General features: G+C 56.9%; 1 protein-coding gene across 1 annotated transcript in view; it reads left to right on the plus strand.

The window, feature by feature from the left end:
* LOC122375606 (msx2-interacting protein-like) overlaps positions 1-19,213 on the plus strand; it is a 30,808-nt gene extending 11,595 nt beyond the window's left edge. Inside the window, exons 2-3 of the mRNA XM_043355109.1 lie at positions 907-1,158; positions 18,983-19,213. Of these exons, the coding sequence (XP_043211044.1) occupies positions 907-1,158; positions 18,983-19,109 (379 nt within the window). The 3' untranslated portion in view covers positions 19,110-19,213. The remainder of the gene's footprint in view (positions 1-906; positions 1,159-18,982) is intronic.
* Positions 19,214-27,725: the final 8,512 nt, after the last annotated feature.

Genomic DNA, 27,725 nt, shown 5'->3' on the forward strand with positions numbered 1-27,725 from the left:
GGTCGAGCTGCTCCCGAAGATGTCCGAGGCGATCTTCCAGCAAGACGGCGCTCCGGCTCATCACGCCACCAGCACTCAACAGTGGTGCCGGGACAACCTCCCAGGGTTTGGGGAGAAGGGTGTATGGCCGGGCAACAGCCCTGACCTGTCGCCCATCGAGAACGTGTGGGCTATCGTGCAGAGCGAGCTCGACATGGTGGAGCCGGCTACCACCGAGAAGGCGCTTATCAGGAACCTCCAGCGAGCGTGGCTCAGCATCAGTGCGGAGACACTGGATAACCTAATGTGCGGCATGCCCGACCGTATGAGGGCGTGTGTGCGACTGGGTGGAGGGTATATCGGCAAATAAACCATGAAACATGCTCGTTTTGTTTCCTTGTCAAATGTAGTAAAAGAGTGTGCAATCAATTTCCGGACACCCTGTAGATAGTGGTTTCTGAACCTCGCCGCAAACTTGGCTATCTCAACTCAAACCCCATGTTAAAGGTGGGATAGTCCCTTTCATGTCAGCCGGTAACTTTTGTATTCGTAGGTAGGCGGGACTCAAAATGAACTAAGTTACGTACGTCGTAGTATTCTAAAGTTCACCGGGGCTCTTGTATCGTTTGTTTAATTCCTACAACTGCTGTACGGCAGTGTTCATTTGCTTTACTTTATTTTACTTCATCACGGTATTTCAGGTACTTCACTGTCACGAGATCTGTGCTGCCTCTCATCCTTTCGGTGTGTAATGTCTTGTAATGTCCCGCTGGGACGGTGTAGTGTCTCGTACTTCACTGTGGCCGTTTTTGGATGCAGTGTCGTCTCGCGTCGGCTGTGGCCGCTTTTAGTGTGCAGTGTGGGGTCCAGTACCCCACTGTGTCCAGCACTCCACTGTAACCGTTCCCCCCTCCCCCGTTCCGTCAGATACGGCCGCGTGCAGAGTGTGAAGCTGCTCTCGGCTGAGGACGCCGCCGGCCCGGCCGCCACGGTAGCCTTCATCGACATCAAATCGGCCGCCAAGGCGCACAATGCCGAAAACCGCGTGGAAGAGCGGCCTCTGCTGACCAAGTACTATGACCCGAACGGCCGACCGGCGGCCGACGAGCCGGCGCGGCCGCCGGCCGGCGTCGGCGGCTACCCGGCCGGCCGCGGCCGCGGCGCCGGCTTCAGTCGCGGGTGAGTACAGCACGGATGACCTGACCTGACCTGGCCTGACCTGACCTGGCCTGACCTGACCTGACCTGACCTGACCCGACCCGACACCACCCCAACTGGCACGGCCTAATCCACATCGGGAAGTTACCTAACCTGATCTGACCTGGTGCACCCTGACCTGATCTTGCCCACCCTGACCCACCCGGATCCCACCCGATCTAGCTCATCCGAGAGGCTGTTCAATCTGACCTGGCGTTTTAGTGGCTCCACCGACCGTCGGTAATTGACCTTACAATTAGTGTTCCTCGCCCCTTCAATCGTTCTGCCCGTTATCTTTTGAATTTTTCACCAGTAGTTCCAACGACTCCCTGTCTCATTCACCCACCTCCTGTACCTCACCGCCTTCGCCCTACACTCCTCCAGTACCCGCCTATCTGTCTGCCTTCCCGCCTGCCCTCCCGCCGGTCTACCCGCCTGCCCGCCTGCCCGCCTGCCCGCCCGCCTGCCCGCCCAGCCATTCAGCCGCAGCACCAACGAAGACAACAGCGATCTGCCAGCGCGACGACGATCCACGACGAGAGCACGGTGCTCTGGTGTGCGGTGCTCGGGTGTTCCCTGTTGGTGTTCGGTGTGCGGCGCGCCCTCCGTGAGGCGTGCCGCAGGGATCCATCAGTGTGCTGCGTGCATGTGTGTGCGACAAGAAATCGACAGCGCGCGACGCGAGCGCGACTCCGGTGCGATGTGACCCGCATGTGCTGTGTGCGAGCAACGCGGCCGCTGGTGAAAGGAGCTGATGCAGCGGAGGACCGGCCGGCGGACGGATGGACGACCCCGCGGCGGGCAGGGCGGACCGGGCGCTCCCTCCTGTCCTCACTCCTCTGAACATCCTGACCCGTCCTCCTCAGTCCAGGGACGGGTGCTATATGAAACGCTGCCATTTCAGGCCCAGAATATTGGTTATTTCGTGCTGTGGACTAGTGATGTCAAATACACAAAATTGGAATACCGATACCAGACCAACTACCAACCAAAACCGTAAAAAAATACCAAAACCGAACCAAGTTGGAAACATATGGGAAATACCAACTTTTTACCAAATTTTCAGCCTCTTGTACATTAGTGAGGGGTAACAATACCAACAAAATACCAAACACATTAGGATTGAAATACCAAATACCAAGTTGGTATCGGTTTGGTATCGGTATACCAAAAAGTTGGTATCCGATTGACATCTCTACTGTGGACCTAGAAATATCTGCTCGTGGCTGGCACGTTTCAGAGTTCTCATCACAGAGATAAATTCGCCGCCGCCGGCGCAATTTTTCCGGCCCGTACCCAGTTAGCCGGGTTGATACTCAGTTTGACGGCGCGGATTGACCGGAATTGCCATTGATTTGGTCTGGAAATAGCCGGTGGCCGGGGCTCGCAGTGCCCCCGCCCGGCCTGCCGAGTGCTGCGGGCCCGTGCTGCTCCAATGACGTCATCACGTTGCCATGGATGTCGTGTGCCGGCCGTATCCGGTCGGTTGCAGCGCCGTGCCGACGGGTGGAGTGAAACCGTGCGGGGGGGGGGGTTGTGCAACGGTCACGTGCCGAGGGTGTGTGTGAGTGTGTGTGCAATGTCTGGGGATGGGGAGGGTGTGGGGTTGGTACGACTCGTACTGTGGATGTTCTGTGCCATTGCATTTGTGTAGCCGTTAGTGGGTATGGTCCGATTTGAGAGATGCAGAGAGGGTAACACCCATGATTGATCACCACTTCTGGGCCATTCGCGTCAGTCATTGAGCTGCAACGATATGAAAATCATCTTTATTATACACTTCGCTCAAGGCATGTAGTATTCATCACACTAACGGTCCTATGCAGGGCTTAATCGCTACGAATGTCTGAAATTAAACGGGTTGCGAAGCATCATGTACAATCAACGCAATTGCATCTGGAATTTCACCATGATTGTAAAAGCTGGGCCTATCAACATGTCAATTACCAAACCTGCTGCTGATCACCAAACCTGCTCACATTTGCACTCGAAATACGATTATTTTCGTTGCTTCATCGGTGCCCATATGATGTAATATTGGTCCCCTTTTTAAACGGACTAGCCTCGTCCGATGGTGCAGCTCCTGCTGTCTGCTGGTGCCGTCTGCTGGCATCACTCCACTCCAAAGTGACCATCGGCGTCTCCTTGGGGACCGATGGGCGCGCGATGACCCTCTGATGGCCCTCCTTCCCTCTGATAGCCGCACTCTGGGATCACCGTGTGCCCGGTGACCTGTCCGAGGTCACTGGGGTCAATGCAGTATGCGGGTGAGCCTGGCCGGCAGCAGCGCGTCCTGACGTGTCCCGGACTGGGAGTCCGCCATGGCGACCGCTGCCAAACAGCCACACACCGCCGGTGGTGCGTGGCGTGCCGGCCCCTCGCCAGCCGCGCCGCCGCGCATCGTGCGTGGCGCTGGCGCTGACGTGGCCCAGCCGCCCCCGGGGAGGCCGGGGGGGGGGGGGGGTCAGGCGATCGACTGGATCGATACCAGGCGCCGGTCCGCCGCCGGCCCGGCCGGCTCGGACGGCGGCCACATCGACCGGGCCGGGCCGGTCCGCCCCGCCGCCGCTGCGGACGTCATGGACCGAGGCGGCGGCGGCGGCGGCAGCGCCCGCTCCGCCGCCGCCGCCGCCGCCGCCGCTCTTTTACGGCCAGCGCTGATGGCGACGGGCCGGCGGTGGCGGAGCGGCGCCGCCGCTCGCTGTGACGAACGGCCGCGCTCCGGCGGCGGCTCGGAGCGACAGCCGAGTATTGAGCGGCCCGGCCCGGCCCGGCCGTGTTGTTGACGGCAGCCACCCGGCTGTGTGTTTGTACCGGCGCTGTACTGCACGGACCGGACCGGTCGGTCGGTTCCCACCGCTGCCGCTGCTGTGGGGCTGCTCAGGTGCGCAGCTACCTGGCTGACTTGGCTTGGCGTGGTTCCACCCGGCCGGAGCTGCTGACGGGATCCCATATGGCGGGGCTGACACTATGCGAGGTTAGGTAGCACCGTGAGGAAGAAGTAATGCTGAGGTGGGCTGGGGGTGAACGGTCGGTTTGGTGTGACCTGTGACGAGGCAGGTGGACGCCATGGGATGACTGACCGTCGGATGAACAATCATCATCGATCAAAATTATCACCTAAAGCCGTTCCGACTGGAGCCTTTCTACCTGTTAGATAACCTGATAGGAAGGGTCGAATAAAAAAGACACGTATCAAATGATCAGACTACCCAGACGCCTCTAAAATCGAGATAAACTGGCTATATCTGATTCCTTTTTATTGCTGCTCGTACTTTTTTGACAGTTGTGAGCTTACCAAGTCAATGATTAAACTTTTTATACTCCTCTGCTATCCACTTCCTGATTAAATTGACCTGAAAATACGGACGAGGGAGAGCCGTCTTCTCGTGTACGTCTGTTTTAATAAATCGAATCAGACTCGCTGACCGTGGTTGCCAAGGTTCCAGAGCACAGGAGCTCCATTCGTTTAGGTTGATTCGAAAATAGATGTGTCGTTTTTAGAACACGACGTTTTTGGAGAACAGTTTGTAGGTTTCATGTTTCTGTGTGGGTTTTCTTGGAAAAGATTATCCTAGTAATCTTTTGTCCGTGCGTCCGTGCTCCATGCGTTATTTACAGGTTTTTGTATTTGTATTTGTTTTCTCTCTCTACCCTCTGTCTCTGCTCTCTCTGTCTCCCTCTCCCCTCTCCCTCACCCTCCCTCTGCCGCTGGTGCCGGCCGAACACTGTGGAATTTCCCTCGTGGAGCGGGACCCCGTCGAATTGATTGCTCGTCGGCCTTGTGTGCGAGCCGACAGCTGCGCCCCGGGCGCTGGTGGGGTGACGGGCCTCTGGGGGAATGTCGAGAGGGACGGGGCGCTGACATTGACCGTCGAACACTGCCACTTCATCAGTGATCCCCTGCGATAGACGGTTTGCTGGTCTCTGGATGACGAAGGTCTGCGTGTGTTTACACCACGTATTTATAGCCGCACGTTTTACGCGATATTCCGGCTTCGGATATGCAAAACGCTAAGGTAGATTTGCCATTCTGGAGCCAGCGTAGTGGAGATCGTTTAACTGACGTGAATATTATGATTCGAGTTCGCTGGTGCGATGGTTGGCGAAGTTGACTTAGCCTCTGAGACGGGATACCCCCTCTGTGAGCGAAGGCCGAGCTTGCATCAGGAAGGCTGGAATTGGATGGACTTTTGAGCGAGTTTAGTCTGGCCCATAGATGTGACTCAAAGTGAATATGAGCAGGCTAGAGGAAATTCAAGACATAAAAAGGAATTCTAATAGGTTTACGTTACTGATCCTCGGAAAGGATTAATGGTATAACTGTGCTTAGCGTTTTTCGTTTGCCTTGTAGTTTTTAGGAATAAATTGGAATGATCTAACATACTAGCCGCCGAAAAACCTCACGAAAGCCTTGTAACGAACTCGTGGTTCGAAAGTTTTGTGTGTTGTTGACAAACACGACGGCTCTATGCAGGCGGTTCTTCCCAGCCGGCCCTGTCGGTTCAGGTGTGTGCTCCGTGCGGGCCGTGGCGTGCTGCGGCGGCCAGCTGCGACCGGCGGCGCTCTCGCACTAGCGTGTGGGGCCCACCGTCCGGCCGGCGTCGCTCGCACTAGCGTGAGAGGCCCGCCGGCCTCTGCGCTGCTCACCGTTCACCTTCCGGTGTGCGCTGCGGGCCGGGATGACGATGGCCTCGCCTGCCGCCGGCGCTGTGTCGGCCGTCGTCCCACAAGGCCCGTCGTCCCTTTGTCGAGCGGCCGGCCCGGCCCGGCACACAGGGAGGGAGGGGTTCGCGCCGGCTGCGGCGCGGTGCGGGAACGAGCAGCACGCATGCGCAGTGCGGCGGCTACCTGGTCGCGCCAGATGGTGGCCAGGTGGACTGGCCGCCGCTGTGCCGCCGCCCTGGGCTGCGGGTCCGGCCCGGCCCGGCCCGCCGCGCCGCCGACCGACGCTGCTTTGTTCAGCGGCGGCGAGCGGGCCGCGCCGCCGCCCCTTTGTCCCAGCGCGTGCCTATTGAGGACGCCGTCACTGGGGGAATGGGGTCGGTCCGTCGCGGCGCCCTGGGGAAGGGATCGGCCCGCCGTGACCCCTAGCGACCCTCGCCGTTATCCTCGGCCCGCCCCTTCGCGCTGGCGTGAACGGCTTTCAGGGTAGCGTCTTGGAGACGGGGATAGCAAAAGGAACCCGAGCGGCGCGGGACAGAGTGTCAGTTTCGGGTCTTTGTTCGTCCTGACGGCAGGGCCGTCCTGGAACGGACGGTCCTCATGCAGTTCAGGGCTGACGGCCGGCTCAGGAACTATGGCAGCGGACGGAGGGGAAGGGAGGGGTAAGGAGTTTCCGGTGGCCATGTGACGTCCGGACGATACGACCCATGTTGGCCGTCGCTCATGGCCAATCTGTTTATGTCTGCTTCCGTAGTGAACTGATACGGAGCCCGTTATGTGGTTTAGCTGAACGTCACTTTGGTGTGGCCGCACAGCGCTTGGCTGCACTGACGTCCTACGTGGCAAGCAGTAAAACTACATACTACTCGTACACCCACCTTTGTTATCCTCAGAATTATCTTACTCAAACATTTACACCGGTGGCACTGCGAGTATGTGCTGTGGGCTTTAGCTCGGTGCGAAGCCGCCTGTTTTGCCCCGACTGTTTGTGCTTTGTCTAGGTCGGCCTGTGCATGTCCTGTTTGACGTGAAGTCTGAATGGCTCCGTCTGGCTCCGTCCCGTCTTTGTTCATTCAGTCCGTCATGACCGGGGTCTGTGTTCGTGGTGGGTTCTGGCGTGTCTGGCGTTCCTGTCCGCCGGTCTCTTGTGTTGGGGTGGCTTTGTGTGCCCTGGCTGTGTCCGTATGGATTCTGTCGTCCTGCCTTCAGCCATGCACAGGATAGCGTGGACGCAGTCTCGGCTGAGAGGTGACCTCAACTTAACTCAGCCCCGCCGACTACCGGTGCGTCTCAGCCGCGACTCAAGTCTACCGTCCCGCAGCTCAGCCCGACTCAGTGTCGACTCGAGCTCAGCTCTGAGCCGCGGCTCAGCGTCGCCGCGGCGGCTCGGTGTGTACTGAGCCGCGGCTCAGCGGGGCTCAGTAAGTCCCACTGACGGCGGAGCGTCTCCATCTGTAACCACCGGCAAACAGACAGTCGCTGTTTACAGTGACAGCGGCGCCTGTCGGCGTCTGAGAGCTGTCCTGTTTGCCCACCTGCTACCACTGGCGGCGCCGCCACCACCGCCGCCGGGGCGAGACGGGTCTGCTGGGGTGAGCGGCGGGACCGGCTGTGTCGCCTCATGTCACCCCCTCCGAACGCCGCGTCACCCCTCTCCCCGTCCTGGGGAGGAGAGACAAACCTTCGAGACGTCAGACCTCCTGCTGAGAACGTAGAGGAGCTGGTGGCGGCGCTGGCGCTCGTATGGACAGACGTCAGGGAGACGATCTAAAAACATGGCTAGTTCCGTAAAAAATATGGCGTCATATAACCCTCAGAGGTTGGGCACGCCATCAAACCCAATCATCATCATCATCATCCGTAAAAAATAGCATGGAAGTTTGTTCAAATCATGTTGGTCTTATGCCATAGCAAAGAATGCTGTCAAAGGGTTTAATGGATTCTGAGTCAGACTGCTTTGGAGGTGGTTGGTATGTGGTGTTTTACTCATGATTTGATTGTGGCGCTAAAGGTTGTTAGCACGGCTAGCACAAAGGCAATAGAACACCTATTGTGGTGGCCGTATTGACAGCGTTTTCTCTCCGGCACCCCTTGCCGTACACTCTGCACAGTTCGCTGAGCTGCGACATCTCCTAGTCTGCCTCGCTATCGGGCCGCCAAGCGTCTATCTTGGCTCCCGTCCCCGTCCCAATCAGGCGCCCGTCGCCGGCGGCGGCTGCAGGATCTGGTCTGCACCGTGCGGCGTGCAGCCGGGGGTCCTGTCTCCCTACTGGTGCCCTGTGCAGTGCGGGCTGTCCAGTGTCCAGCGTCCACTATCCGCTGTCTGCAGAGTGCAGACAGAGCCCCGGGCCGCCGCAGCACAGCCCGCGGATGGAGCGAACGGACGGTGTGGCTCCGATGGAATCCGCCGGCGGGGGTGCTGGGGGTCGGAGGAGGGGGAGACGGGTCCTGGCATGGATTAGAGCTGCTAAACGGGAAGGTGGATGCCAAGATGCGGCTGTCGTTGAAGGCGGTTTAGTGCCAGGGGCTACGAAGCAGGCTCCAGCTTGTCCTCAGATTAGTGCTGATGGCTTCGAGACCCCGGTAGACTGGCGCCGTAACGCGCGGCTGGGGTACTGGCGTACTGGTGTGAGGTCGACCCGACTGCTGGCTGTGAGGATAGGGGCACTTAAACCGTGACCCAGGTCACGACTGACACCCTAGTGACGCTCATGTTCCATTCGCCAGCGACCGTTCGTCATAAAAAGACTGTCGCCCCGTATCGCTTTGCTCTGGCTTGTATGTACCCCTCCCCCGGCCGTCCCCAGTGCTTTGGAGCGTTGACTCACTCCCTGCCAGCGTCTCACCATGCGCCTGGCGCCATAGGCCGTACACACTGCAACCACGTGTTGTTGATATGACGTTTGTCAACATTGTTGCGCCAGCGGAGCATTCATCGAGTCCCCACACAGTAGCGAGACGTGACTTTTTCGGCCGCCCGACTGGCGCTCGGTGTGTGATGAAGTGATGGGCATTTTGTGTACTGCAGAGCTGTATGACTATGTGACGAGATGCTGTACAGGTGCATTGATGTGGCCTTCCGGAGCCCCTGTTGTTCTGGAGGCCTTGCCGTCTGTTGTGACTGTACTAGACCATCGCCATCGCCCGTTGAATAGACCGCTGTGGCGATGGGCAGCGATGGAGCGGCATTGGGTGCTTTTTGTCCCAGTGAGTGATGACCGAACCCTGTTGATGACGGGGACTGTGTCCCGGGAGCGATCGTCCTCCTGTTGGCGTTGATCGATCCGCGGCACAGGTGTGCTTCAAACGACAAGAATAGCGCCAGCGATGGGTGAAATTCCCGACTTTGTCAATTCATTCTTAGATACGTCTTTTCTCCGAAGAAGGATTGCTACGGGAGTTTACCAGTTGTTTTCATGGGCCTGTTTGCCTTGGCATTTCGCGCTCCCCGACAAAAGCTGCTTGGTCCGAATTCAGGGTCGGCCTGTGCTCGATCGGCGTCTGTCCGTCCATGGCTCGCCGTCGACCCCTGTCTGCAGTGCCTGGCCGTGCCGCCACCGCGGGCGGTACCTGGCGCTGACCCGCGCCGTTAGCTCCCTCATTGACCTCGCGGCCGGCTGAGGGCCGGTGCTGACACAGTGATGGTATTGGGGCCGTGTCGAACGGAGAGGGAGGAGGCGGGCCGCCGCCACTGGCGCCCTGCCAGCCCCTCCGGACGTCAGTCGATCGTACAGCGGAGTTCCCCTGACAGGCAGCCGCGGCAGGACCCCCCGGTCGGCCCTCTTGCCGGCCGTTCTCTGAGTTCGATCGGCGGTCGATCGTACGACCGTGTAGCACGGCTGTCCAGCGCCGCCCTGGGGCGCCCCGTGTCCCAAGTGTCACACAGGGAGGGGAGGGACTGCTCATTAGGGGTGATCGCTCACAGACTGTGTACGCTCCTCTGTACTCGTGTCGGCCCAGATCGCCGCCATCAAAACACCGTCCACTGTCATCATCATCATCATCACCGGCCTCATTAATGTAGTGTAAAGGATCACCGCTGATGACTACCGTCTCTGCCGGCGGCGCCGTCCCGGTGCGGGGCCAGTGATGGGCGCTCGCGTGGATCAGCGCTCTGCCGTCAATGCGACTGTGACGACGTGACGATCGGGGTGATGGAGCACGGGTCAGGGGCTCCAACGGACGGCGCCAGCGTACGTCGTCCGCCGGGTGTTAATGCAGCTCGGCGCTGGGCCGGGGCCGTTCTTCTCTCAGAAGGTTACCGTTTGCACGCCTGACCCGTGGCCTTGGGTGTGACCTGGCGTGGCCCGGCTGACCCGGGTGACCCCTGCTGTGTGAGGTCAGCGGGGTGGGTGGGGCCGCGCAGCACTTTCTCGCCGCTCGAACTCTGCCCTGGAGAGTGGGGTCGAACGGCACGCCTCTCTGCATGCCTACTGCTGATTCGACGATGTTGTGACTGAGATCAGAGGATTTCCTGGCGCGTGCTGTGCTGTCGGCGGCTCCTCCGGCGGCCGAACGGGCGGCCTGGTACGGGGACCCGCAGTTGCTACTGTACACGAACCCTAAGTCTAACCGTCTGTCCTGTCCAGTAACAACCGATAACATTGATATCGACTGCCGGTCCCTGTACAAGAGCAGCTGAGGTTTTCTGTGCGTGCCTCCTGACAGCTTATCGTTGCACCCTGTGTGGGTGCTGGGACAATTTACTCAGGGTCGCTGTACAGTAGCAACTGCGGGTCCCCGTACTCGGTACAGCCCGCGGTCCGCAGTTCAAATGGGGCCTCGGCGCCGCCCGCCCCTCTCCGCCCGAGGCGCGAACAGACTGCAGAGTGCACGGTGCATAGTGCATGACTGGCCGTGCACCCGAGGCGGTGCCGTGCACGTGCAGGGTCCGGTGGGCGGGCCACTCGAAGGCGCCGTCTGCACCGGTGCAGGAGAGAGGCAACTGGCTGTCAGGCTCTGCCACCAGCAGCAGCAGCCACAGCAGCCGACGGCGCCCGGTACTGTACTTTGGTACCCAGCGATGCCGTACTGATCAGGAGCTTACGTCGCGGTTTGACGAAGCCGCCTATTATCCGCTCGTGCTGCTCGGTACGCCAAAAATCCCTCCTTAGGGTCTATATTGGATACTTCGATGAAGTCTGTGTCGCTTTTATGACCTTATCGTCAATGTCAGGCGTCTCTGTTTTGGCTCCAGCCTAGGAGCCTTCTGCAAGCACATCGTTCTGGTCAGAAGGCTCGTCAAAATAACATCGTTCCGTAGGCCGGCGACGTGGAGTGGCCCCGTCAGGAGTTCGTAGAGTATTTATTGGCTTCCTTCTGGCAACGGGATCCATAATTCTGACCTAATCACATCTGATCCCATTTGCACAAATAAATATTTATACTGGGGCGAGGGAAGCCTTTGAAACGCCGCCGGAGTCCGGCGCTTCGCGTGGGTTTCTGTACGTGCACATACGTGATTGAAATTAAGCATACTAACATGCCAACTTCGTTGTCAGCGTGCTCGTTCAGTGAATGGAGCCGTAGTGGGCGGGTTTGTTTTGGTTTTCGCGACTGTATAAAAGTTTGGGGGATCGGTGGGGCTGCCCCGTGACATTTGAGCAGCACTTCCGTGACCATAAATTCGTTTCGAGGTGTGCCGTGGAATCATGACAGGTTTGGTAGCAAGAAGATACAATGCCCATCCCAGCTGGCTTACAACTTCATTGGTCCGTGGCATGGGCCGCTGGGTGACGGCTGATTGGAATGGAATCAAGGGCGCCATACTGCATACTGTGGCACCGCTAACCGCAGAAACGGCCAGAGTTCTTCCGGCTACCATGTAGCAGCCACTGCAGGTCGCGTTGGCTATTCGGCATCCTTGGTCGGCCCTCTACCCACGTCCAGTGGTGCTGACTGGTCATAGGCTAGACCACAGGTGTTTGTCGAATTTCTCACCGACAATAGAAGGAAGCTCTAGTTCTGCACTCCGAAACCCAACAAACAACGCCCATTGTTTATTGCAGCCCTTGCACCTGGCCACGTTTGAGTGACTTTTACGAGCGCTGCGTGCTGTTGCCACCGCTTGTCCGCCGTTTTGTGCGGCGCGTTTTCACCACTTTTCTTCGGTTACTGCTGCTGCTACCGGTCCACCGGACACTCCGAGTATAGGATTCGTAAGCGGACGGACGGACGGACGGACGGACGGACGGACGGCGCCGGTGTGTGCGGACGGACGGACGGCGCCGGTGGGTGCTGGGGCGCCTCGGCGGTGGCCGGCGGCGGACACCGGCCTCGCTCTGCCGGCCATCTGCCGTGCTTCCTGCCGTGTCGGACGCGCCACTTCCGGTCGCAGCGGCGCCGGTCACACGCGGTCGCCAGCGCCGCTCACCGGACGGTGACGGAGGCGGCCCGGGACGGTGACGGAGGCGGCCCCGGACGGTGACGGAGGCGGCCCGGGACGGTGACGGAGGCGCCGCCGGCGATGACGGAAGGATGGCCGCAGATCCGCCCGAGGACGGAGTGGTGATGGAGGGAATGTTATGGTCAGGCGCCGCGCGGAGCTGCAGAAGGGTCCTCAGGGCTCATGAACGAGGTGCGAGTGGTGACTGACGCTGATAAACGGCATCTTGTTTGCTTTCAATGGATGGCTGGGTGAGAGGAGCTCAATACTGGCCCATGTTGCCGCCTTGACGTCCGCTGGCGGAAGGTTATCTGCATGCTGCGTGCATGAACGCCCAGTCTTGGTGTGTTTTTGGTGTAGTGTTTTATCGAGCGTTGGGCTTTGGCGCCGATTTTCCCCACTCACTTTTGATGCCGGTCGCACTTTTCTCTCGAAGTGACTGCGCGGGCCGAATCAGGATAAGAACGGTTGGCTATGGATGTCAGCTCCGTCCGAATAGGCTCGCCTTCTGCCGCCTCACCACAGCGCTTCTGCGGCCTCCCCCACCCTCTCCTTGTCCGCTATTCGTGACCGCCGACAGCAAAAAGCGCCTAAAAAACCACTATCGTCCCGCCCTGGTCCCTCCGCCGGGCCGTGGGGACGCCGACCGGTGTAAAAAACTACGCCGGACACTGCCACGCTGCCATAATTTACCGCGGCCGTTTTTGCGGACGGACGCGATTGGGCAACTTCGCTTTCACCGGCGGCTCTTCCGCTCCCGTTTTTCTGACGCGCCGACGGATGGACGGCGGCCCGGCTGTGTTGTTGGCGCGTTTTTCGGTTACAGTCGATGCGCCCCGCCCTCCCCATGCGACCTGTGCCGTCCCGCCCCTCTCAGGGCGAGCCAGCGTGGAACTCTGCAACCACAGTGTTTGGGACGTGCTGACCCCGGGTCACCAAAGGTCAGACGCCTCTGGGGGCACGTGATCACGGCTGGCGTCCGGTCGCCGGGGATGGCCGAGGTCACGTGAGGTCATGAGGTCGCGCCCGGTTGGCGTTTACGGGCGTTCTGCCAGCAACCTATACAGTATACAGACACGGTCTGGAGCAGCCCAGCGAACGGCGAGCATTGACAAGTTCATAGACCGTGGCCATGTTTATTCGACAGGTGCCAGCCGCTTTCAGCGCCACACTGATGATGCAACACAAGGCGGGCCCGAGGATGTTTGGCGTAGCTCAAAACTGTTGATTCTTTTCCATGTGTTGGTTTTAGGCCCTAATCTCGTCTCTTGACCTTTGCCTTGGCGGAAACTGATTCCGCTACATTCCGGCGTGACGCCATTGTTGGCGCATAGTGTTTCCATATTTTGGCGCCGGTGCACCGGCGGTGGCAGCATCGCGGTGCTGCCATATCACTTCCCATTGCCGCCGCAGCGGTCTATCCTAGTGCCGTGCAACGGCTGCAATGTTGCAGGCCAGCTGCGAGGCACAGGCTCTGACACGTCGTGGGACTGACGCGACGTGGTCGGCTGGGTGTCCGGCCCCAATTGTGACCTCGTGGGCGCCTCTCGTTTCCCTCCCCGCCGGTTTCCCTCGCTGGGCCCCATGACAGCTGTCAAACCGTGCTCCGGTTCTGGCGCAGCACCTTGGCCGCGCTGCCACTCCGCGGCGCTCCCGGACGCCACGCGACGTTTCGTAACGTTCCTCGACGAGTTGGAGCTCGTCGGTTTTGGGACACCTGACCCAGGAGGCTCGTCATGACCAAAATGGGCGTTGTGATATGCTGTCAGTGCTGTGAACGTCAGCGGCTGTGCGTTGATTTAGTGAGGTGTCACTATCTTCAGCGCCGGCAGGGACAGGCACTCGCTGACAGTGTTGCGTCATCCCTGTCAGCCCGCTGGCTTCAACCAGCTGCCGCTGCCTGCGGCGACTACCTCTCCTTATGGCCGACCATGGCCCGCGGTTGGCGACTGGTGTGGAACGAACGGCGGCACCAGCGGCCGGTCGGCCCCGCGTACTACGTCGTTGTCGGCGCCGCGGCGACCGCCGGGCATCGTCACGGCTCGGCGGGAGTGCAGGGGAGGGGTGGGGTGGGGTGGCGTTGCGCAACGTTCCCGGACCTCCCAGTCCACGTGGCGCCCGACGCCCCCGCCTTTACGGTGGCCCCGACGCCCCCGCCTACACTGTGGCCCCGAAACCCCGTGCCGTATGGACCCGGGTGAGACCGCGCGGTGACTCGCCGGCAGAGAGGGGCGGGAGCGATGTGGCATGGCGAACAGAGGGTTTATCGGGCAGAACGGATGTCTGAGGGGCGTGCTTACATGGTCAGCGGTCAGTGGGATCCGATCTGATCCGTGTTAGCATTATTCGTACTTCGCTACTATCACTGGGGTGTCACTTCAGATACAGTGAGTGAAACTTCGCCACGTAGATGGAGTTCATAAGGTGTTGCATAAGGGTTCCAAGACTTTTGATGGTTTGCAATGACTCGATTGTCGACTTGCATGCCTTTCTCTAATTTTTTAGCCGGTTCTAATGAATTCAACCACGAATAGCTTCTCAAGACTGTTTTCCCCATGAGCCAGCCACAGCAAACGTTTCGGAGAGCGCTGGGTTCGCGAAGCACTTGGTCCGTTTGGGTGGGGCCCTGAAGCGAAACGTTCTGAGACGCTATCGACACATCGTATCTTCGCCATGATTGTCTGCTGCGAAGTACCTCCTGGGGGGTCTTGGGGCTCCCTTATCTCGATCACGCCGGGCTGTATGGAGAGGCTGAGGGATGGCAACCAGGGCTCCCACCCCTGTGAGTCATTGGGATCAGGTGGGCCTCACTGCACCAGCTCGGTTTGCTCAGTGAACTTATCGCTGCCTGTTGTGGTCGACAGTTAGCTTGTCACATGTTTGTATATTTGTTTTCCATCATTTATCTTTATCTGGGCGCAGTTGTCTGTGGCGCAACCATGGCTGTATTTGTGCAGAGTGGGATGATGACTAGCATTGTACACAGATAGGAACGTGTGTCACCGTCAGAGGTAGACCCGGGATGTCCTGTCCGTGAGACAAGGGCGGGGTGCCTGCTCCCCCAATTGTGTGCCGTCAGCTGCGCTCATAACCTCCAGATCTGAATAGTGGACGCACCTGTTGCTCATGTTTGCTCTCGTGAACAGTGATTCACTGTCGGCTGATTTTGAAGTGTCGTTAACGAAGTTATGAAAAGTTCAGGTAGCTTCAGCTAGCAAAAAGTTCAGCTCAGACACAAACAGTGCGACGCCTGGGTTATATTTTGTTTATCTTTCATTGTTCAATTTTAGCGTCTATTTTTTCAGTTTCTTAACTAACCTCTACTCTACATTCCTCTATTAGTCTGTGCAGCGAAGCGGGGCACGCTCCTTGACAAATGATCGGATCGCCTCAATACATAGGTCCGGGGAATTCTGTCAGCGGTGCCATCGATGTTCTGAGACCGTTGACGAGTTCACGGGAGCAGAGATGGCGAGTAATGGCGCAATATCACGCCAGGCAGCGTGTAGTTTCCAGTGAGGGACAATCGCCTTGCTAGCATGTCTGGTTCACATTTGTTCCCCATCGCTCAGTGTATAGTTCCAGATATGGAAGTGGTATGACATTCTTCAAAAGAGGGTTGTGAAAATTGTCAGTTTCGTTAAAAAAAAAACATCACATGGAACAGCTAAGGACATTTTTAGACAGCCATGTCCCACTCTGGCCGCCCAGGGCGCACCCAGAGCGGTCAGATGTCGCGTCCGAGGTCAGTCGGGTCAGGGGCTTCCGCGACGGCCCGGAATTCGCGGAATCGTCTTATCCGTCCAATTACCCGCCGTCTGCCCGACGCGGCATTTCATGAATACGCAAATCCGTTTTAATGCCAGGAATTTTAATGACTTTTTGATAAAATGTTCCGCCAGACGCTCTAGTTCGCTTAAGAAGCGCTAGATATTTACCAAATGTGCCATCCTAAATGAACGTATTCTAGTAGCGCTTAGTTCGGTAACACTGTTCGTTTTTGCCCGACGGCTGCGAAATTTTGCGACGCTGATAGTCAGTTTTGACCAAAGCTAAACACCAGCTCGGGCATTTTCAAAGCAGTGTCTAGTCAAGACTCCTCTCGGTCCTTATCTTACCGTATTTAGACGAGTCTTGTCAGTCTCTGCGCAGTTACCATTTGATAGTTAGTACTCGAACTCCGGAATTTGACAGTTGTGAAGTCCTTCGCTGAGTGTTGGCGTACAATTTATGTCGCAACTGACCTTTGATCCCTGTACGCCGTTTTACTATCACATTTTACGGTTGTTTGCAAACTCATGGTGACTGTCAGACACATCGGTATTTATGGTTTGTTTTGCATTTGTGCAGTTACATTTGGATAGAATTAAGGAACAGGTTTTGGAACATGTTGATCACCGACCACATATGCACTTTACTCACTTTAAAGGCATTCAGCATGTGTGAGCAGGTGGTTGTTATGCAAACGAAAATTTAGTGGTGGCTTCCGGGATAGGTGCAACAAACACGACGATGCATTCATTGCAGACAATATGACTGTCGAAATCGTCCACAAAGGCTAGACCAACGATCTGCATTGAGCTGCTGTCAGCAAACCTATCCTCTGCCATTTCAATAAATGATGCTCCCGAGACCATAATCCCCGCTGTGGTTAGTGACGAAAACGTTGACGTTATGCCACCGTGGTGAAACCCCTGGCGCTACCTCGCTGCTGAACAAACCACAGAGCTGATCACCAGCCGGAGGCCCGGTGCCGCGTCGTTACCTGCACGTCGCTCTGTCTTCCCCGGTCCCTGCCGTCCCATTTCATGTCGTCTCGTTTTCGCTGACGTTTTGTCTTCTGGGCTGTCTTTGGGGAGCGGTGATGGATGATGGCTGTCGGTGGGCGCCGGGTCTCTCCGGGAATAGTGGAGCACAAACTCGACTTAACCCGGTGTGGCGAACGACTGGAGGTCCCCGCTGTTGTCCGTCCTGGTGCCGGATGGCAAGCGTAGGGTGGGGGGTCTGGGAAGGCCGGTCCATCGGTGGATAAGATATGGTATGCTCTTCGTACGGTTGTGGTTATTGCGTTCGATTAGAGCGCGTATGGGAAGGTGTGATTTGCTGTGATCAAAGCTCTGTTTTGTGTTGTCGACTGCTATTGGGATCTGTTGCTGTACTCGGGATATTTTGTAATGAATACTCCAATGAACGTCCCAGTCCGAAACGTTTTCTGTGTGTTTTAAACTGGTGTGACTAGCGGGTCATGTCATGCCCCCCTAAGTCCCCTTCTACCACCAGTTCCTTTGTGGTCCCTTCCTGCACTCCACCACCCCCTCTAACGTCATAGCCCTCTCGCTGTGGCTCCTCTGGTCCCCTGTGGCGCCCCGCAGAGTTCCACGCTCCGCCACAGGGAAGTCCGAGCCCGTCGCACCGTACCCGGCACCCCGTGTGAGTCGGTGTGTGGCCCAGTTCTGGGCCGACCACGTGGCCGCACCGGGGTCTGCCCTTTGTCCGGGGCTCTGTGGGCGCTTTCCCTCCTCCTCCACGCAGGGACTTGGCCGTAGGGGCGCAATGGTTGGAGGGCGGCTGACCGCTGGCTGTACGACGGCAGGTAGCTAGCCGTCGACTGTACGGTTGGTGATCACCTTTGTCAAAATTAGGATGAATTGTGGCGGGTGTAATATCTTTTTTTCGACTAGAAATGAATGAGGCTCTAACATCTGAGTGGTTGCAGTTTGTTTTGGCTGGCGCATTTCTCATTGTTCACCAATTTAAGGCTGGCTAGGTGAAGACGTTTTTATTTTATTGAAAAATTCTTGCTTCATCATGCCATCAGTCGACAACTACCTACTGTGATGATATTGTGTAATGCCGTCGTACCCAGGGTATATTGACTTACAGTCGTACCGTACCCTCATTACATTTAATCGGACTCTTGAGTATTTTGCACACAGGACATGCAATTGAAATTGAAACATATGGCACGCGAGCAACCTGCAACAGACACGTGCCCAAACTTTGGCAAAACTTTCACAACGGATAATGGGTTGAGATAAGATTGCATTGTATGGAAAACGCGCAATGGCCAAAGCTGAAGTCGCACGACACTGCATTCCCGAGCAGAAGTTTCGAATGGTGTCCATTGTTCATGCTCAATGGCATTGTGAGCATGGTTGTCATTTCACAGAAGAGTTTTCAGCACTGTGTTGTGTTATGTTGATGGTTTGTCAAAGTATTGTACCGAGAAACACCCATTATTAGATGAGAACCAGGGCGCTACCTGTGAATTGACCAGGATGAATACCAGCTAATCGGTACCCCTTCAGCTCCTGCACAATCATTGATCACCGGTTGTTGGCTTCCTATCAGCCATCGGTGTAGATATGCTACCTGTCCCTGGTCAGCCGGAACTCTGCCGGTGGGAGCCGGACCGTACCGTCCACTCCCTGTGAAGTCCCTGTCGCTGTCCTGCCGACATGTCCAACACGCCCGCGGGCCCGCCCTGGCCGCGCGCCGGCATGTCCTACCTCTTGTACCCGCTCGCCGGTGGTCCGTTTTGGCGGCACCCCTTATCACATGACTATCGCATGACTGGCGCGAATCAGCCACGTGGTGCCTCCTCACCACGTGATGGTCGAGCACTTTCACCCGGGGTTACCACGTGGCTGGCCGCGGCCGATTACCTCTCGTCGTCTGGCCGTTCTCTGTGCTCACCCTGATGACCCCCGGTGATGTCTCCTGACGTCTGACGTCGCGTCTGTCTCTGCCCCGCAGGTGTGCCGACGATATGAGTGTCCGATCTAGTCAGGTGTATGGTGATGCTTTCGGTGTGCGGCGGTATGAGGATTATAAGGCGGGTCGGAGGAACGCCTACAGGAGTGGACCTTTTTTAGACAGGTGAGTGCCGAGAGCAGCCCGCGCTGCACCGGCGAAGGGGGAGGGGAGGGTGTCGGTGAAGTGCCTCAGGGTGTGGTGTGGTGAAAGGTGCCCCGTCCCCCGTGTGCTCCCGTTACAGAGAGGGTGTAGCATGTGTGAATGTTCCCTGAAAAAGTGCGGGCAGATAAACCGCCGGTGATGTAGGTACGCGCGCTGTCGGCCGATGAAGTTGGTCGATTGCACGTGCACTGAACCGTTCCCTGCCGTACTCGCCGTCTGTTGTCTTTGTAAACGGTTGCACAAGAAGTTGCGATGGTAATCGTGTTTATTTTTACCCTTGCTCCTCGGCGATGACAGATATACGCGATCTCCTCTGGTGCTGCGTCAGCGAGTGCGCGTGCTGTGTGAACTTGCGTAAGAGACCTGTAGTGACCTATTGTTGGACGTCCAGCCCGCTGCCAATTGCGCAACCTGGCAGAGTCCAGCGCCCCTGCGCGCGACTGACCGCGTGCGGCCCCTGCACTTCGGCCGTCTGGGCCGACACCTCGCCAGACGACACCGCTGCCAGCGCCGCCCCGGCAACCGGTTCCCGGTGGCGACTGTCACGGTCGGTCCGAGCCCAGGCCCCCACCCGGGCCACTGTTGTCAAGCCCAGAGCGGGATCGGCGCCGGGTCTTTTTCCGGCGCAGCGCGGCCTGTTTGATGTGACACCGACGTCGTTTTTGCGACCTCATTCTAATGCGACGATGAGGTCGACGTAGAGGGGCGGAGGCCGACCGGCCGTCACGTCGCGTGACGTTACGTGACGTCTGTGACGGCCATGACGTGACGTCTGTGACTATTATGAAGTGACGGGCTGCGATGCTCTGGAGGAAAGAGATGGCATCTGTCGCTGGTGCTCGTTAGCCCGCCAGCTCTGCGGTCTTGTGTAAGGCGGTGGTTAGTGACAGCGTGTCGGCCGGCATGGCTGAATATTCAGCAGTCACACCGTGCCGCAGGTTGCATTGTCGCTGGAGGCCACTATCCCCCGGTCTGCACCTGTCCTGTTATTCACTACATCGTCCACCAATGCAGTTGCAGCCCAATTCAGGATGACCATGGCGCCTGAGAATGCTGGCTAAACTGACTGTAACTCCATCCATCCGCAAGAAGCAGACTTTCGGAAGGTTATCCAACAGCGTATCCCGGCAGCGCTGTCCATCCAAGAGTAGGCAAATGTTCTGCCATGACGAGTTGGCCAGACCGCACAGCCGTTCAGCCGCACTGCCGGCTACCTGGCGGACATAAGCCCACCTCTGCCGCCTGCCCGGCTCTGGCGCCACCACTGTGACCCCGGTCACCAGCTCCTAATCCGGGGCCGCGGCCGGTGGACCCGGCCCGGATTAGACCGCGCGCCGGCCCGTAATGCGCCCCGTGACGTGTCCGACGGGCCCGGCTTACGGCGGCCCGGGCCGGGGACAATTTCCATTACCCGCCCAGCAAATGAGCTCCAAGACCTAAGCCGCCGGCGGCGTCTGGGGAGCCGCGAAGTCGCCTGCATGCGATGCGAACGGTCCGGGCTCGGGTGGATTACGGGAGGCTATTTGCGTATAAGGAATGTTTATTCAGCTGGACGCGAGTATTCTGATGCTCTGTCTAGCCGCTGCTTTCCTCGTGTGGTTTTGCCGACTCTGGTATCATGAAATCACATTAACCCTATTAGTGGCAGGGGGGGGGGGGTTGTTTTTATCCACCCCTCAGGTTTTTCGGGAATATCTCCGAAACCGCTGAAGCTACGATGCTGAAGTTTTCTGACTTTTCCTAAAACTAAATTGGGCACATTCCCTGAAAATTTCAAGTTCATAACTTTACCAGGGGCGGCTCCAGAGCACTGGGAATTGGGGGGTCCTATTCGTGAAGCGAGTCATTTGGGCGAAGATCACGATGCTGCACCAGTTTTACGAACAGTGAATGAAAGGTATCATGTGATAGCATATACAGTTATTGTGCATCCTCTTTTGACAGTTTTTGCTATAATAGGCGGATCCAGGCGTCCAAAAAGGGGGTTATGTTTTACCTCCCAACATAGGTGCCCTGACACCGCCTATGCATGACCAATACAATTGTAGTCGTTCTCTCATAAGAAAATTGTAACATAACAAGACCATTACCACCCTTTTTAGAAACAGTACCAACAAAAACCTTATTTACTATACTTTTTGTGTACCCCCAATCTCAATGATCTGTATCCGCCTATGATTTTTGAAAATGCATACTTTTAGGATCCATGTGAATTCCTGGTTCATTCTCTATCGATCGGCAAAAGTTGCGTTAAGATTGGTTCAGAAACCTGGCCGTGATAAACAGTCTAAAATGTATCTGCAATTTGCCCGTTTTTACCCCCTCTACCCCCTATTGACATTTTTTCAATTTTTATTTTTTAGAAATGTAGATCACGTTGAGCGAAATCGAATGCCGTTTGAATTTTGAGAATCGGCCCGTTAGATCTCGAGATATCAAGGGGGGGTCGTAAACAGCCCCCCCCCCCCTGCCACTAATAGGGGGTAGCCAGGAGCCTGCCACTAATAGGGTTAAGTCGTTTTCTGCACTTTTCCCCGGGTATCGTAGAGTCTCTGTGTGCGGCTGTCAACGTCTCTGTTTTTTTTTTCTGAGGCTTAAATACCCCGACCCCAAAAGCATCCACTTGGTTATTCGAAGAAAATCAAATCACTTTTTCATAAGATTTTCAAAGTGACGTCATTTCCATCTGACCTTCGCTTTTCTTGACGTTTCAAGGCCTATAGAGAACCGATATGGCTCCTCATTACCAGTTTTTGGGTATGCAGTGCACGCTTCGTATTTTATCGTAATATTTCAGGGAGTCTCGTGAATGCAAAGATCTGGAGGCTGCATAAAAAGCATCCGGCGACTTTTACGAACATTTTTAGTACGACTTTTGATGTGCTTGTCCTCAGAATTCAAAAGTTGCCGGGTTTCTGAAGGTCTGACGAGTTTTTGCGGCTTTTTCCCGGGTCTGTCGGGTCGGTGCCGCGGCGGCGCCGGTACTCGTTGGGCGCCGGAAACGAGCGGCCTCGGTTCTCGGAACGACGCACCGCTCCGTCGCTCCCCGTCGGAGTCGTCGAGCCGCGTCGAAGCGCGCCGCTTTTAGCCGCGGCCGGCAGCCTGGTACGGCGGCGGCCGGAGGCGGAGCTGGGCACGCGTCCCTCAATGGACCCGGACTGAATACGGCCTAATGGCGTCTGGGCCGTGCGCATACACTCGTCCCGATGGGCGGCGCTCCATAAGGCCGCCGGTGCGCCGCCACCGGACGCACGACCGTCTATAGACCCCAATCAATAGACTGCGGCCTCGGGTCCTCCTCTCAGCGCGCACTCTATCCGGGCAGCTCGGCTGTGCGCCCAACAGCTCTGTTTCTTCGTATGGCTCTTCCTTGCCTCAGGCGTGTGCTGGAAGTGCTCCTGCAGATACCCGGATATTGTTTCTGACTTTTTGTCGAGAGTTTGATAAACTGTGGCTACTGTTTATACTGTTTTTTTTTAGCCAATCTAATAAATGATTGTTTTTTCTTGCTTCAAAGAATTTATTTGTGTTATATTTTGTTCCCGCTTTCTTCTGGTGTAGAACATACACGCATCACGCCTCTGGCCGTCGCCCTCCCTCGCTGGCCGCCGTCCTCTCGCCCGCCGGTCTCCCGGGTACGCACAGCGCCGTCCGCTGCTCCCGTATCGGTCATCCACCGTCACAGCGGCGTGGCGGCGCGTCCGTCATCCATCCCCGCTGGGCTCCGGCCGCCGGGGGCGCACGTCATATGCGGCCAGCCTGCGCGCCCCGATACATCGGCTTATTGCCACTCAGGCCGGTCGGCCGGCCGTGCCGGGCTGCGCTCCGCGCCGGTGAGCCGCGCTGAGCCCGGCAGATTGGTCGGCCCAATGACGGATCTGGCGTGGCGCAGCTGCCGCTGGCGGCTGCCCCCCGGTGGGTGGTGGGTGGGGGTGGAGGGGGTGTTTATTTGCCGCCCACTGACCCGGATTTGGGCCGCCGCCGGTGGTGGCTCGCTGTTTATCGCCGCCCAGTGACGAGTGCGTCGCCGCGCGATGAGAGCGGCTCTTATCGCGTCCGCAGAGAGCCAGCCGGCCAGCTTCTCCTGAGAGGCCGATAGTGGCCGCCCCCGCCCCGCTCCCCCCCGCCCCCGCCCCGCCCCGCCGGCCCGCCGACTTATCTGCCCACTCGGCCGATAGGCATTGGCGACGCACTGCCGAAGTCTGGCGATGGTGTTCTGCTGATTTTGAGTTATATGGGAACATGCACAAAATCAGAAATTATAGGGTAGACGTTAACTACGACTCCATGATATGCTGGAAAAGGTCCTATTTCTGATGCCATTCTTGTTATTACATTTATTTATAGTTTATAGGTCATGGAGCCTGGTTGCGTAGTACACGTCATGAAAGAACAGTCAGCCCGGAGTGCTCAAAGGCGTTTCCGGTCTTCGGAGCTCGCTCCGAAGCCCTGCCTGGTCCAGGAATTAATCCGGTTGATGTTGAGCAGATGACTCCCTTTCAGTGAACAATGTCGCGTTGCACACACTGCAGAGTTCAGTGCGGTAGGCGTCGTAGTAACTATTAGAGCAGCATCGTTTGAAGTCCAGGGAACGTGGCTGGCAATGGTACGTAGGTCTCCAGTCCGTCTTGAGCTCTTTTGCAACGCTCTCTGGTTCGTGGGACTCGTGACCGGGGGCTCACAGCCACGATCGTCAGCTGAGGGCTTCTCCAGAGGGAGCGAATCATCGTCGCCGCCCAATGACGCGTCATCGCTGGCCGCTGAAGCGTCACTGCACGACATCGGAGCGTCATCGCACGACGTCAAAGCTGCCCCTCACGACTGTCGGCGGCGGAAGACACGCCACCTGCGCGATGTCCACGCTCCGTGCGAGGTCTGCGCGGCCGACCGGCTCGGCTCGACTCGTCAAGCGACCGGTAACGTTTCCTCATCGTGGCCAGGATAACATCTGAGCGCCGCGTCTTGAGCCGAGTCTAACCGGCCGACCGGGAGGCCGTGGTGTCGCAACCAAGTGCGCAGCTAGCTCCCTGAGCCGGGCGCTCGCCGCCAAACCTGCTGGCGAACAGCGCTGCCGAGACGCCGCGCCGATCACCAGCGCAACAGAGCCGGATTGCAGGGTTTGTTATTGCGAGCTGGGTGAACCGGCGGCCGGTGGTCGCCGGTTTGGTGTTGGACTGGTCTGCTGCGGCGCTGGTCGGCTGGTCGGCTCTGGTCGTTGCCCGTCCGGCGCTGGTCCCGGTGCCTGTTTGGCGCTGGTGCCGGTGTGCCGCTGGTCTGCCGCTGCTGGGGCCGAGAACAGGTCGGCCGGCGCGGCTCCGCTTACATCAGAGACTGGTTTTTGCCGGATAGCGTGCGGCCGGGCCGTGTGGCGGCGGTGGGCGGCCGTCCGACCGCCGGCGCTGGACGAACGAGGCTCTCTGAGCACGGTTCGTCGGAAGGTCATCTCAGGCTCAAAAGAAACGGTATATACCATTCGAAAGCTGACGGTGAGCTGAATCCAAAAATGTATTTTTTTATAAAAATCGATCGATGGCCTTTTTTGAAAATTGCGTTTTTGTAAAAACTCAATAATCTTTTATTCAACGGGCTGTCCCGGACATTCTTGAAAACATAAATATGTATTTTTGAGTTCCAGTGAAAGCTGAACGCCAAAAGAACAATATTTAGCGAAGCAATATTTCCAAACGTTAATATGCGTCTCCCACAGCCGAAAATAAGGCGCAATCACACAGCTCAGTGTCACGATGGACCAAAGTCAGCCACACAGAAGCGTGAAATGACCCTTATCGACTCGCAGACCCGGCGCTCTCGGCCCGCCTGACCGGTCACGGAAAGAACGTTCGGCTCTCGTTCTACTAAACAAATGTCATATTTGTCAGTTTAACTGTCCACATCGCTATTAAAGTTATTCAGGATACCTGTGAAGAAAATTCATTGTTCTGCTCGATTTACAACATGCTTTAATTTACATTTTTCTTATGCATGTTTTGTTCCATCCAGCTGCGATCAGTGCCCGCGCAGGGGAAGTGAGCGGGGTTTCACTGTCAGAGGCTGTACTGGTGACAGCTGCTCGGCCGTGCGACCGGTCAAAGGTTACCCTGCCCCGCCGGGCGCTACCCCCACTCCACCCGAGCTGAGGCCGGTGCAGCCTCTGACATTTCAGCGCGGCCAATTTTCCTTATATGGGCATGATACCAAGCTCAATTGAGCAAAGTAGACATGAACAAATGCAAATTAATGCATGATGTGAGGATGACAGAACTTAATTTTCTTCACAGGTATCCTGAATAACTTTAATAGCGATGTGGAAAGTTAAACTGACAAATATGACATTTGTTTAGTAGAACGAGAGCCGAACGTTCTTTCCGTGGCCGGTCAGGCGGGCCTAGAGCGCCGGGTCTGCGAGTCGATAAGGGTCATTTCACGCTTCTGTGTGGCTGACTTTGGTCCATCGTGACACTGAGCTGTGTGATTGCGCCTTATTTTCGGCTGTGGGAGACATATTAATGTTTGGAAATGTTGCTTCGCTAAATATTGTTCTTTTGGCATTCAGCTTTCACTGGAACTCAAAAATACATGTTTATGTTTTCAAAAATGTCCAGGACAGCCCGTTGAATAAAAGATTATTAAGTTTTTACAAAAACGCAATTTTCAAAAAAGGCCATCGATCGATTTTGATAAAAATTACATTTTGGATTCAGCTCACCGTCAGCTTTCGAATGGTAAATATCGTTTCTTTTGAGCCTGAGATGACCTTCCGACGAACCGTGTGAGTAGCCCGTGGCGGCCGCGGCCGCTCGGCGCCGGCCGGCCTCAGCTCGCGTGCCGAGCGCCGTGTCCGAGCCCGCTCGGACGGCCGTCCGTGCCGCGGCGCCGCGACCTCGCCGCTTCGTGGAGCGCTGGACGATGCCGACGACGATGCCATGTAGAGCGGCGACTGGCGGCGCGGCGCCTCCACCGGGTCCCGTGACGGACGGGCCCCGTGCGAGGCTCCGTGCGTCTGAGAGCGGCCCGGCTGCTCGGCTTGGCCGATGGACTTTGTACTCGAGGGGGAGGGCGGGCGGTCGGGCGGTCTCTGGGCTGTGGATTGTATCACGTGCGGCTGTCACCCGCCGAACGTGCCTCGTGATCACATGACTACCGGGGAGCCGAGGCCATCGATAGTCTGATCTGTCGCGACTCGTGGCCGTCGCATGTCATTCCGTCTGTCTGTCTGTCTGTCTGTCTGTCCGTCCGTCCGTCCGTCCGTCCGTCCGTCCATCCACCCGTCCGTCCATCCATCTACCGCCCTTTACCACAGCGTGTCGTAAGCCTCTTGTTTGGTCACCTCACACTGCGCTGCAGAGGCGGTCACGCGCCGGCGCGGCCTCCGGTGACCCGTCCTCCCAGCCGGCTTACCGCGACCTTCGCGCCAGATTAGCCGTGACACGCTTGTGGAGCTCCTTTCCGGATGTGGCGCCATGACGTCATGGGACCCAGCTCAAGCTGATCAGGGAATTAAACTCGTCTTCATCATTTGTGTTGTGCTAATTTATATTATTTGGGATGCTTCTGTGTTCTGTGTGCACAACGGTGAGTAGTTAGGTGAAAAGTGGGAAGAGCGCAGAGTTTTTAATTCATTATTTTGCTGATCGCTGAATGTGTTGACCAGTTGCTTCAGTTAATGCCGCGGTCAAAGGGATGTGGTGACGGTTATCCTGAAGGATGGTGGTATTGTGGTTCCCGGATAGGTGCAGTGTGACAACTGAGTGACATTTGCTCCTTACTGTGAGTACTAAAGAAGAGTCATAAATGTCGGTCTTCACTTCATATTGGTCTAATGACGTCACTAAACGTGTTGAGAAAGAGGAAGGACTGGTAATCTGATGTGGTGAATGCACTGCGTCACTAATTCCTTTGCAAGAAATAAGTCCCATCAGACTGCTTATACATACATTTAGGTGATGAAGGATGAGTGCACTAGCAGTTCACTGGATTTTTTTCCCCATTTGACCTGTAAACCGACGTCCGGCGTCCAATTTTAGGTTGTTGTGCTTGGAATACCGCGGGGGAGGATTTGAACGGAATGAAATCCGCCGGAGGAAATTGGAGCCATGCCTTTGGGATTACTTCTTTTAGCCTTTGTGATCAGTCAGGCTAGCGTCTATATCAGTTTCCATTCAGATTTCAGACTGTTAAAAATAGTAAGGCTTCGTTTTCCCATTTATCCAAACTAAACTACATTCAGCGACAGTTTCTTTCGTTTGATTCACATTTCCTTTGGCTGCTCTGCTTGAATGGAAACATTCTTTTTAACGATAGCACTGTGCCTTGCTAATGTATTTTTGGCCAACTCCTTTCCCCCTGAGTGTCTGAGACCACGATATAGTTTTGTCCGTGCTGTACCTGCGTCACATTACACTGCTTGTTAGCGCGTCTAGCCGTGCGGCAGACTGCTAACGAAGGCGAGGAGTCGGCGTCACCTCCCCAGTACGCCCTCTGTGTGGCCGCCCTGGGCCCCAACCCCTCCCCTGACCGGTGGCGAGTCGAGCGCTGTTGGTTGACAGTTTTTTCGGGGTGGTTCGGGAAACTGGTGGGAAAG

The sequence above is a fragment of the Amphibalanus amphitrite genome, unplaced genomic scaffold, assembly GCF_019059575.1.
Source record: "Amphibalanus amphitrite isolate SeventyFive unplaced genomic scaffold, NRLGWU_Aamphi_draft 001881F_arrow, whole genome shotgun sequence".
Taxonomy (NCBI): Eukaryota; Metazoa; Arthropoda; class Thecostraca; order Balanomorpha; family Balanidae; genus Amphibalanus; species Amphibalanus amphitrite.